Source organism: Scyliorhinus torazame, chromosome 18, assembly GCF_047496885.1.
Source record: "Scyliorhinus torazame isolate Kashiwa2021f chromosome 18, sScyTor2.1, whole genome shotgun sequence".
Lineage (NCBI taxonomy): Eukaryota > Metazoa > Chordata > Chondrichthyes > Carcharhiniformes > Scyliorhinidae > Scyliorhinus > Scyliorhinus torazame.
This window is the reverse complement of record NC_092724.1, coordinates 161,027-174,043: the sequence shown is the minus strand read 5'-3', so window position 1 is coordinate 174,043 and position 13,017 is coordinate 161,027. Positions and strand designations below refer to the sequence as shown.

The 13,017-nt window shown below is 47.2% G+C and overlaps 1 protein-coding gene across 2 annotated transcripts in view; it reads left to right on the top strand.

The window, feature by feature from the left end:
• LOC140394881 (major facilitator superfamily domain-containing protein 12-like) overlaps positions 1 to 11,951 on the top strand; it is a 59,556-nt gene extending 47,605 nt beyond the window's left edge. For both annotated transcript variants that reach the window (XM_072482030.1, XM_072482029.1), the window contains 3 exons: positions 42 to 136; positions 4,085 to 4,215; positions 11,110 to 11,951. In XM_072482030.1, the coding sequence (XP_072338131.1) occupies positions 42 to 136; positions 4,085 to 4,215; positions 11,110 to 11,189 (306 nt within the window). In that variant the 3' untranslated portion in view covers positions 11,190 to 11,951. The remainder of the gene's footprint in view (positions 1 to 41; positions 137 to 4,084; positions 4,216 to 11,109) is intronic.
• Positions 11,952 to 13,017: the final 1,066 nt, after the last annotated feature.

Sequence of the window (13,017 nt, the reverse complement as noted above, 5' to 3'; positions counted from 1 at the left end):
TGAATAACAACTTTAGTTTGTAATTTTCTTTTCCCTTCCAGCAAAGTGGGGCCTTTGTCTACGGTTCCATGAGTTTCACAGACAAAGTAGCCAATGGTCTTGGGGTGATCATTATCCAGAGTCTTCACCCCTGCAAGTAAGTCCTGCTCAATTGAACTTTAGCTTTCTCCAGTCTGGTGACTGGTTTGGTCACCCAAAATGTAATACTGTAACCTCTGTTTGAGATCAGGACATTTTTGGATTCTGGGATAATGATGAGAGTGTGAGTGGAGAGGATGTTTCTGTTTAAGCTGGGTTGCTGTAGAGTAAAGGGGACAGAGTTCTGCTTCTCCACAAACCACCTTTATTTCTTTGATCCAACTTCACACACATCTCCACCAACAAATAGTGCCACCTTAACCCCTTTATATATCAGTGACTTGTATTGGAAAATTGACATCAAGTTGCTATTTAATTGGCAGGTTTGTTAACCCATTCCAAACAGTTCCCACTAGTCAGAGAAACAAGAACCTAAGGGCACAGCCTCAGACTGAAGGGAGGTCCATTAAAACTGGAGATGAGGAGGAATTCTTCAGCCAGAGGGTGGTGAATCTGTGGAACTCTTTGCCGCAGAAGGTTGGGGACATCAAATCACTGAGTGTCTTTACGACGGAGAGAGGTTATTGATTGATTTTTAAGAGGACCAGGGCTTATGGGAAGAAGGCAGGAGAATGGGGATGAGAAACATATCAGCCATTATTGAATGGTGGAGATGACTTGATGGGCTGAATGGCCTAAGTCAACTCCTGGTCTTATAGAACATAGAACAATACAGCGCAGTACAGGCCCTTCGGCCCACGATGTTGCACCGAAACAAAAGCCATCTAACCTACACTATGCCATTGTCATCCATATGTTTATCCAATAAACTTTTAAATGCCCTCAATGTTGGCGAGTTCACTACTGTAGCAGGTAGGGCATTCCACGGCCTCACTACTCTTTGCGTAAAGAACCTACCTCTGACCTCTGTCCTATATCTATTACCCCTCAGCTATGTCCCCTCGTGCCAGCCATTTCCATCCGCGGGAGAAGGCTCTCACTGTCCACCCTATCCAACCCCCTGATCATTTTGTATGCATCTATTAAGTCTCCTCTTAACCTTCTCTCCAACGAAAACAACCTCAAGTCCATCAGCCTTTCCTCATAAGATTTTCCCTCCATACCAGGCAACATCCTGGTAAATCTCCTCTGCACCCGCTCCAAAGCCTCCACGTCCTTCCTATAATGCGGTGACCAGAACTGTACGCAATACTCCAAATGCGGCCGTACCAGAGTTCTGTACAGCTGTAACATGACCTCCTGACTCCGGAACTCAATCCCTCTACCAATAAAGGCCAACACTCCATAGGCCTTCTTCACAACCCTATCAACCTGGGTGGCAACTTTCAGGGATCTATGTACATGGACACCTAGATCCCTCTGCTCATCCACACTTTCAAGAACTTTACCATTAGCCAAATATTCCGCATTCCAGTTATTCCTTCCAAAGTGAATCACCTCACACTTCTCTACATTAAACTCCATTTGCCACCTCTCAGCCCAGCTCTGCAGCTTATCTATATCCCTCTGTAACCTGCTACATCCTTCCACACTATCGACAACACCACCGACTTTAGTATCATCTGCAAATTTACTCACCCACCCTTCTGCGCCTTCCTCTAGGTCATTGATACAAATGACACAGCAACAGCCCCAGAACAGATCCTTGTGGTACTCCACTTGTGACTGAACTCCATTCTGAACATTTCCCATCAACCACCACCCTCTGTCTTCTTTCAGCTAGCCAATTTCTGATCCACATCTCTAAATCACCCTCAATCCCCAGCCTCTGTATTTTCTGCAATAGCCTACCTTGGGGAACCTTCTCAAACGCTTTGCTGAAATCCATATACACCACATCAACTGCTCTACCCTCGTCTACCTGTTCAGTCACCTTCTCAAAGAACTCGATACGGTTTGTGAGGCATGACCTACCCTTCACAAAGCCATGCTGACTATCCCTGATCATATTATTCCTATCTAGATGATTATAAATCTTGTCTCTTATAATCCCCTCCAAGACTTTACCCACTACAGACGTGAGGCTCACCGGTCTATAGTTGCCGGGGTTGTCTCTGCTCCCCTTTTTGAACAAAGGGACCACATTTGCTATCCTCCAGTCCTCTGGCACTATTCCTGTAGCCAATGATGACATAAAAATCAAAGCCAAAGGTCCAGCAATCTCTTCCCTGGCCTCCCAGAGAATCCTAGGATAAATCCCATCAGGTCCCGGGGACTTATCTATTTTCAGCCTGTCCAGAATTGCCAACACCTCTTCCCTACGTACCTCAATGCCATCTAATCTATTAGCCTGGGGCTCAGCATTCTCCTCCACAACATTATCTTTTTCCTGAGTGAATACTGACGAAAAATATTCATTTAGTATCTCGCCTATCTCTTCAGACTCCACACACAACTTCCCATCCCTGTCCTTGACTGGTCCTACTCTTTCCCTAGTCATTCGCTTATTCCTGACATACCTATAGAAAGCTTTTGGGTTTTCCTTGATCCTTCCTGCCAAATACTTCTCATGTCCCCTCCTTGCTCGTCTTAGCTCTCTCTTTAGATCCTTCCTCGCTACCTTGTAACTATCCATCGCCCCAACTGAAACTTCACACCTCATCTTCACATAGGCCTCCTTCTTCCTCTTAACAAGAGATTCCACTTCCTTGGTAAACCACGGTTCCCTCGCTCGGCACCTTCCTCCCTGCCTGACCGGTACATACTTATCAAGAACACGCAGTAGCTGATCCTTGAACAAGCTCCACTTATCCAGTGTGCCCAACACTTGCAGCCTACTTCTCCACCTTATCCCCCACCAAGTCACGTCTAATGGCATCATAATTGCCCTTCCCCCAGCTATAACTCTTGCCCTGCGGTGTATACTTATCCCTTTCCATCATTAACGTAAACGTCACCGAATTGTGGTCACTGTCCCCAAAGTGCTCTCCTACCTCCAAATCCAACACCTGGCCTGGTTCATTACCCAAAACCAAATCCAACGTGGCCTCGCCTCTTGTTGGCCTGTCAACAAACTGTCAGGAAACCCTCCTGCACACACTGTACAAAAAACGACCCATCTAATGTACTCGAACTATACCTTTTCCAGTCAATATTTGGAAAGTTAAAGTCTCCCATAATAACTACCCTGTTACTTTCGCTCTTATCCAGGATCATCCTCGCCATCCTTTCCTCTACATCCCTAGAACTATTTGGAGACCTATAGAAGACTCCCAACAGTGTGACCTCTCCTTTCATGTTTCTAACCTCAGCACATACTACCTCGGAAGATGAGTCCCCATCTAGCATCCTCTCAGCCATCGTAATACTGCTCTTGACTAGCAGCGCCACACCTCCCCCTCTTTTGCCTCCTTCTCTGAGCTTACTAAAACACCTAAACCCCGGAACCTGCAACATCCATTCCTGTCCCTGCTCTATCCATGACTCCGAAATGCCCACAACATCGAAGTCCCAGGTACCAACCCATGCTGCCAGTTCCCCTACCTTATTTCGTATACTCCTGGCATTGAAGTAGACACACTTCAAACCACCTACCTGAACACTGGCCCCCTCCTGCGACGTCAAATCTGAGCTCCTGACCTCTATACTCTCATTCTCCCTTACCCTAAAACTACAATCCAGGTTCCCATGCCCCTGCTGCATTAGTTTAAACCCCCCCAAAGAGCACTAACAAATCTCTCCCCCCCCCCCCCCCCCCCCCCCCCCCCCCCCAGGATACTTGTGCCCCTCAGGTTCAGATGTAGACCATCCTGTCTGTAGAGGTCCCACCTTCCCCAGAAAGAGATGTGTATATATGTACCTGAGTACCAAAAAATTATGAAGTACAAATATTTATTTCCCCAAATGCACTCTGCATATTGTGTGAGTGATATGTAATACATATGGTGAGCCTTTGTTGGGTGGACTGATTTGGGGTGGTGGGGGAGCATTGGTGAGGGGGAAATTCCAGACAATTTGACTTTTTTTTTTCTCTCTCTCTGCCGAGGACTGAAAGTTGCTGTGCACAATGTGCTCCGTTCTATCACTTGGTGATGGCTGTAGTAACTGGTGCCGTTGCCTGTGCAGCACTCATTTCTTTAGGAGCTGCCCGAATTTGGCCAATAAAGATTAGGAATCGTAAGTAATAACTGGATTTTTTTTTTTTAAATGTTGTTCCAAGTATTTTGAGCAACTTTTTATTTTTTTATTTATTTATTTTTTTGTTGCATCTAATAACTCCATTTTAATACTCTCACAGCAAGAGAAGCCAGAGTTCCCTCCACTGTCCAAAGATGTGCAGGTTAGGTGGATTGGACATGATCAATTGCCCCTTGGGTTAGGTTATGGGATTGTTGGAATAGGGTGGAGGGTCAGTGCAGACTTGATTGGCCGAATGGCCTCGTGTATTTTGGGCCTTTCTGGAGAGATTTGTGATATCCTCCAGAAGTGAGAACACAAGACTCCGGAAACTGGGAGTTCGAAGTGGGAGCTGGAAAATGGGATTGTGTTGGATCTTGAGGGGTGGTGAGCCAGTGAGATCCCAGGAGGGGGGTCTCTTGGCTTTCGATGCCCACGTCGCGCTGTGGCGGGTCGCTTTCCAGGCGCAGTGTGGCCTTTGGATCGTGCCCCATATGTTGGCAACAAAACCTACGATGATCTTCTTTTGAGGCAGAGAGTGAAACTACTCCTGGGGTGGATGGTGACCTGTGGTCAGTTCTGAATAGTGCCCAACATGATTAGACAATTCTACTACATTGAATCCCTTTGTATACAGTTAACATTTTTGCAACAAAGCTGTAAGATTTTCAAAAGTTGTTCTTTGCTTAAGAACTGATCACTGCCTTCGAAGTACTGATTTTCCCTTGGTTTTAAGCACTGGGTAGCGTGGAGAGGCTTGTATATTGAGGACTTCGAGCAGGAAATTCTGCAGTAATCTTTGAAGACTCTACCAGGGGAAGGCAAGAATGTGAGATTGAGATTAAAATCCGATCAACCAAGATCTCTTGTGTAGCTCGAGTGGCCGCCTCCTCCTAGTTCAATTGAGAGCTGGTTTAAGGAATTAATATTTATATTGGTAAACATTAGAAATTAGGTGTAATTTTGGGTTTAATTTAATATTCCTGTGTGTGGAAATATAAAACCTACAGTTTAATTCATGCTGGATAAAGGCGCTTATATGGCAGCACGATAGCATTGTGGATAGTAGAACATAGAACAATACAGCGCAGTACAGGCCCTTCGGCCCACGATGTTGCACCGAAACAAAAGCCATCTAACCTACACTATGCCATTATCATCCATATGTTTATCCAATAAACTTTTAAATGCCCTCAATGTTGGCGAGTTCACTACTGTAGCAGGTAGGGCATTCCACGGCCTCACTACTTTTTTGCGTAAAGAACCTACCTCTGACCTCTGTCCTATATCTATTACCCCTCAGTTTAAAGTTATGTCCCCTCGTGCCAGCCATATCCATCCGCGGGAGAAGGCTCTCACTGTCCACCCTATCCAACCCCCTGATCATTTTGTATGCCTCTATTAAGTCTCCTCTTAACCTTCTCTCCAACGAAAACAACCTCAAGTCCATCAGCCTTTCCTCATAAGATTTTCCCTCCATACCAGGCAACATCCTGGTAAATCTCCTCTGCACCCGCTCCAAAGCCTCCACGTCCTTCCTATAATGCGGTGACCAGAACTGTACGCAATACTCCAAATGCGGCCGGACCAGAGTTCTGTACAGCTGCAACATGACCTCCCGACTCCGGAACTCAATCCCTCTACCAATAAAGGCCAACACTCCATAGGCCTTCTTCACAACCCTATCAACCTGGGTGGCAACTTTCAGGGATCTATGTACATGGACACCTAGATCCCTCTGCTCAGCCACACTTTCAAGAACTTTACCATTAGCCAAATATTCCGCATTCCTGTTATTCCTTCCAAAGTGAATCACCTCACACTTCTCTACATTAAACGCCATTTGCCACCTCTCAGCCCAGCTCTGCAGCTTATCTATATCCCTCTGTAACCTGCTACATCCTTCCACACTATCGACAACACCACCGACTTTAGTATCGTCTGCAAATTTACTCACCCACCCTTCTGCGCCTTCCTCTAGGTCATTGATAAAAATGACAAACAGCAACGGCCCCAGAACAGATCCTTGTGGTACTCCACTTGTGACTGTACTCCATTCTGAACAGTTCCCATCAACCACCACCCTCTGTCTTCTTTCAGCTAGCCAATTTCTGATCCACATCTCTAAATCACCCTCAATCCCCAGCCTCCGTATTTTTTGCAATAGCCTACCGTGGGGAACCTTATCAAACGCTTTGCTGAAATCCATATACACCACATCAACTGCTCTACCCTCGTCTACCTGTTCAGTCACCTTCTCAAAGAACTCAATAAGGTTTGTGAGGCATGACCTACCCTTCACAAAGCCATGCTGACTATCCCTGATCATATTATTCCTATCTAGATGATAGTACAATTGCTTCACAGCTCCAGGGTCCCAGGTTCAATTCTGACTTTGGTCACTGTCTGTGCGGAGTCTGCACATCCTCCCCGTGTCTGCGTGGGTTTCCTCCGGGTGCTCTGGTTTCCTCCCACAGTCCAAAGATGAGCAGGTTAGGTGGATTGCCCATGATAAATTGCCCTTAGTGTCCAGAATTGCCCTTAGTGTTGGGTGGGGTTACTGGGTTATGGGGATAGGGTGGAGGTGTTGACCTTGGGTAGGGGGCTCTTTCCAAGAGCCGGTGCAGACTCGATGGGCTGAATGGCCTCCTTCACTGTAAATTCTATGATAATATGTGTGGCGGTTGGTTAAGTTCCAACTGTATTTCTATTGTACTGGGGGGGCGGGGCGGGGGGGGGGGGGGGGGGTACAGCATGAAGAATAAATAAAAAGGCCCAAGTATGTGGTGTTGCTTAGCAACGGAGACCCTGTAAGGTCGAGAAGTTCTTAGTTTAGCTAATTTGATTGTAGGTGGAGACTGACAATGATAGAGAAGGCAGCTCTTGCTGCTCTGCTCGAAGCGGTGGAACAACTCTCTTCACCTTGCTAGAAGAAACCCACACCATGGAATAATGGTTAAGAAAACAGATGCTGGAAGTCCAGCAAGTTAAGGAAACTAGAAAAGTGTGCAGGAAGTCTGGAGTTTAGTGAGCAGTGACCAAGGTATGGTTCAGAAGAATTCGAGGAAGAGAAAACACAAAGGGCGGGATTCTCCCGCACTCGGTGTGATGGCCCGATGCCGGCTCCAAGAGCGGCACGAACCACTCCGGCGTTGGGCCACCTGGAAGTTGCGGAATCCTCCGCACTTCCGGGGGCTAGGCTGGTGACGGAGGGGTTGGCGTGCGCCTAAGGGCTGCCGTGGTCCCGTGCATGCGCAGAACCGCCCGCGTGTTCCTGCGCAGGGGGGTTCTTCTCCGCATCGGCCATGGCGGAGCCTTACAGAGGCCAGAGCGGAGGGAAAGAGTGCCCCCACGGCACAGGCCCGCCCACAGATCGGTGGGTCCCGATCGCGGGTCAGGCCATCGTGGGGGCTCCCCCGGGGCCGGATCCCTCCGTGCCCCCCCTCAGAGGACCCCTCTAGACGGCTGACAAGCCAGGTCCTGCCATGATGGATGGACCATGTCCATTTCACGCCGGCGGGACTGGGCGAAAACAGGCGGCCACTCGGCCCATCAGGGCCCGGAGAATTGTCGGGGGGGGGCCGCTGCCAACGGCCCCGACTGACGCGGCATGATCTCCGCCCGAAAACCGATGCCGGAGAATTCTGCAGCCGGCGGCAGGGTGGGATTCACGCCCCCCCCCCCCCCCCGAAAGCCTGGATTGGATTGCAAATCACTAAGGGAAAGCATAATTATGGGAGAATTTTAAAGCATGTTTTTCAGAGTGGTTCAGAAACTCTCTCATGATAATCATCTGGGAGATTCTGAGGAGGTAACCAGAATCATTCACTGAGGTTCAGAGTGAAAGTCAGTTTGGTGCGTAAAAGGGATTTTGTGCTAATGAGACAATTGTAGCAACATGTACTTTATAATCTGTGTATTTAAATCTGAATCGAACCTGGGATCCTGGAGCTGTGAAGCAATTGTGCTAACCACTGTGCTGCCATGCTGCCTTTTGGAATCATTGTCTCCTCCTCCTTTCCTCAAAGGAGAACAACCCAATCTTGGAGCTAAAAGCATTCATCAACCCTGCCCCATTCTGGTCAATCTCCTGTGCAACTTCTCAAAGATCTTCCTAAAATCAGGGGTGGAATCTCTCTTTTCCCCCCCCCCCCCAACGCCGGGTGGGAGAATTGCCCGGGTCCCTGAGTCCCGCCACGCCCGCACGCGATTCCCCCCCCCCCCCCCAACCGGCGTGGCACGAATCACGGCTGGCTGCTGGGAGAATCGCCGCTTGCCGTTGGTAATGGGCAAGCGGCGATTCTCTGGCCCGGATGGGCCGAGCGGCCTGCCCAACACGATAGATTCCCCTCGGCGCCATCCACACCTGGTCGCTGCCGGCGGGAACAGCGCGCGAATGCTGGGGGGGGTGGCCTGTGGGGGGGCGAGGGGGGTTCCTGCACCGGGGGGGGGGGCTCAAAAGAGGTCTGGCCCGTGATTGGTGCCCACCGATCTGCGGGCCGGCCTCTCTGAAGGAGGACCTCCTTTCCTCCGCTGCTCCGCAAGATACATCCGACATCTTCTTGCGGTGTGGCCGCGAGGAGCAAGGCAACCGTGCATGCGAGGGCTACACTTACAGTGAAGGTATTGCATTCTATTCTGGGCATCACACTTTACGATGAAGTGAGGGAACCTGAGGTGATTTATCAAAATTATACAAGGGGTGATGGATTTTAGTTATAATGGTGGGTTGGAGAAATTGGAGTTGTTCTCCTTAGAACAAAGGAGATGAAGAGGAGTCTTTTTTTTAATTCTTAACTTGATGTGGGCATCCCTGGCTAGGCCAGCATTTGTAGCCCATCCCAAATGGGCTTGAGGTGATGGTCAACTGTTGCCTTAAAACGCTACAATCAATGTTGGTGTAGGTACACCCACACTGTTAGAGGGAATTCCATGATTTTGATCCAGCAACAATGAAAGAATGGTGATCTATTTCCAAGTCTGGATAGTGAGTGGCTTGGAGGGAAATTTCCAGGTGGTGGCATTCCCATGTATCTACTGTCATTGTCCTTCTGATGTGGAGATGCCGGTGATGGACTGGGGTGAGCACAGCAAGAAGTCTCACAACACCAGGTTAAAGTCCAACCGGTTTGTTTTGAATCTCTAGCTTTCCGAGCTGGATGGGAGCAGTTTCGAGTTTGGAAAGTGCAGAATAAGGAGCTTTGAGTTCCTGAGTGCATCATGTAGGTGATACACATTGTTCTGCCCAATGGCAACCCTCAGGATGTTGATAGAAGGGGAATCAGTGATGGTAATACCATTGAATGTCGAGGGGAGATGGTTAGATTCTCACTTTGTTGGAGATGGTCATTGCCTGGCAATTCTGTAGCACGAATGTTACTTTCCACTTATCAGCCCAGACCTGACAGTTGTCCAGGTCTTGTTCTGAATGGACATGGACTGCATCTGTAGCTGACCGACTGTGAATGGTGCTGAACATTGTGCAATGATCAGTCAACATCCCCACTTCTGACCTATGGAGCAAGTACAGGTTTATGAGCAGCTTCGATAAGGTAACAAATGCTGTTTCCATTAGCTGATGGTACAAGGATTAGGGGGGCACAGATTTAAGGAGCGGATTTGAGGAAGTGTGAATGATAATCTGGAATTTATGCATACGAGGGTGGAGAAAACTTGCAGGGTAATTGGGAATCGAGTGGGGCTCGGGATTGATTAGTTTGCTCCAGAGAGGACCAGAATAGAGCATGATTCTCCCAAAAGGAACAAAGTGCCCAAAGGCACTCGAATGCTGAAAAACACATGGCGACTCGTGGTGAATATGGGGAACGCACGGTCGAGGCGGCACATAGCCCGTTTTGTACAGTGGGGAGCTCCGCCCGCTGGAACTCAATTGAAGCGCGAGATCGGGATGCCATTTTCAAATAACATACCGATCTCCGAGACCCCAAAACAATCCACGATCTTCCCATCCCAGATGCAATATGGCGGGCCCCTGCCCGATCGTGCATGTGCAAAAGAAGATGCCAGCTTGGCAGTGCCAACCTGACACCCTGGTAGTACTCGTGCCAGGCAGCACTGCCAGGGTACCCAGGTGGCACCATCAGTGCCAGGGCACCACTCTTCCCAAAGGACATGCAGTTGGGGGCCTCCCATCTCCTCAGAGACCCCCACAAGTGCCATTTGTGGGGACCAGTGCTGAATGGTGTTCACCCAAGGTCTGAGGCGAAAGGATTCAATCCCAAAGCCTCTGGTACCTCTGGAATCTGCACGTTGGAGAGAGGCTTACTGTCTTGCTATAATATGCAGATTTGCTAAAAAGTGATCCTGCCATTATGGGCGGGTTTCACATTGCAACGTCCCACGAGTTTGCGTTGAATCTTGCGAGGTGTTGTGAACTGGGTAGATTCTGGAAGTGAGGGTCTCCTGGCTTTCAATGGGCACACTGCTGCGGCAAGATTCTTTTCTGGCTCAGTTAGGCTGCTGGACCGTGCCCATAGTGCTCTATTGGTTGAATAGCAGTCTCCTGTTCTATAATTGTGACTCCTTTAGCAATGCTTCGCCTAAGGCATCTAATCGACCTTTGAATAGGCTCCAGCACAAACTTGGGTCACTGAACTCTGCTTCTTTTATACAAGATCTTTGCAAACCTAACTAGTTCAGTCAATACTACTTTGTTTTGGGTTAGGCTCCGAATTTGTATAAATTTTAACGAAGGAAAATTGGATTCAGCTTATTCCCTGGTTTGTGATCATTTGTGCCCGACCCAGCGGGCAACCTGACATTAAAGAGCAAGATGCAGCACTCGGATTTTGCTTCCATTTTGAAGTTATTACTGTTTGCATTTTTAATTTATTTGCTCATGTCTTTTTTTTGTGTCTCTTCTTGAACATGTAGATCATGATACTGGACTAATAGGATCTTCTTCTACAACTGAGGAGAGCACCAATTCCTGTGACTATGGAGCAATTAATTGATGAATCTAGCTTGGTGCTAGATGCAGTTAAAATAAGAGACACTTGTAAACTGCATATTAAACATCCTAAAATTCATTGCTTTGGACCAATGATATTTCCTGATTTGGAGCTGGATTAGAATCTACCTCAAAGTCAGTTCCACAGTGGGTGGATGTAGACTTGATGTAAATGTTCTAATGACTGTCTTGAATGTAGAAATCTTTGAATGTACTGGAAGTCAGTCACTTTATGATCGCTTTAAATTCTTTAAGAAAAGCACCATGATGGAATTTAGGTCAGTAATAATGACTGGGATGGTCTTGATGCCATTTGCACTTTCTAACCAGTAGTTTGGGGAATCTTGCTACTTGAACCTTCCACGTCACCTCACAGTCTCAATGATGAACAGAGCTTGAGCTACTTATATAATATCAGTCACTATGTAAAGATGTTACACACTTTAGCATATTTAAAGCACCTTTTTTAATTTAAAGGACTAACTGGCGACAGGACATGTTTTTGCTGGAATACAATTTTATTCTGATGTCATGCATGTGATTATTAATCTTCAATCAAAATCTGGTTAATTCATGTTTTGGGTGACCTTTGTTATGCTTCTGTCAAGTAAATAATGATTCTGAATGTCTGAGTGAATACATATTCTATATTCCTGGACCAAGAACCAACTTTGTAACAATATTTTTATTCACTGTATGATTAATGTTGACTGTCTTTAAAATGTTTATTGTGTGAACTCGAATAAAATGAACAGATTTGCATTAATTACACAATAGACTATTTTACTCGCTGATTTTAACAGAATTAATAGGGGGCTTATCAATTAACACATCACTTTTTTAAAATTGAAAGTACCCAATTCTATTTTCCCAATTAAGGGGCAATTTAGTGTGGCCAATCCACCTGCCCTACACATATTTTGGGGTGGGGGGGGGGGGGAACTTGTTCTTCAGTGAACAGTTTTTTTTTTTAGAAAATATTTTATTGAAGCATTTGTAATTTTCACAATTTAACATGTTGACATTTCTAAAACAAGCATGCGGGTCAATGCACAAAATATCCCCTAAAATAACAACAAACAATAAACCACGTTTAGTGAATACAGTTGATGCATACAGCCAGGAGGGGTTTTAAGCTGTTTCCAGCCCCACTCGTCCAAAAGTGTTGAACAAGCAGAATGGAGAGATCCTCAGCAAGGTCCCCAAAGCCATCTGCTATCCAACCCTCCAGGATTGGCCTGGAGAGTCTCCAGCAGGCTACTGTATAATATTACCAGCACAGAGAGAAATCCTAGAATTGCTGCAGTGCAGAAGGAGGACATTCGGTCCTTTGAGTCTGTACTGACCCTTTGAAAGACCCACCTAGACCCATTCTCCTACCCCCCCCCCCAATCTAACCTGTACACCGTTTGACGCCAAGGGCAATTTATCACAGCCAATCCACCAAACCTGCACATCTTTGGACAGTGGGAGGAAACCGGAGCACCCGGAGGAATCCCAGTCAGACACCACACAGACCGTCCCCTGAGGCTGGAATTGAACCCGGGTCCCTGGCGCTGTGAGGCAGCAATGCCAACCACTGTGCTGCCCAAAGAGGGATGTGAAGAAAAATAAGGATAAAAGTCTCTTTTTGGATGGATGTCTTCCAGTACACCTTTCTTCAGTCTAGGCCTTCAGTTGGAGGTTTTTGCTTTCCACCTTTTAGAATCGTAGAGTTTACAATGCAGAAGGAGGCCATTCGGCTCATCGAGTCTGCACCGTCCCTTGGAAAGAGCAATCCACTTAAGCCCCTGCCTCCACCCAGTAATCCTGTCACCCCACCAAACCTTTTT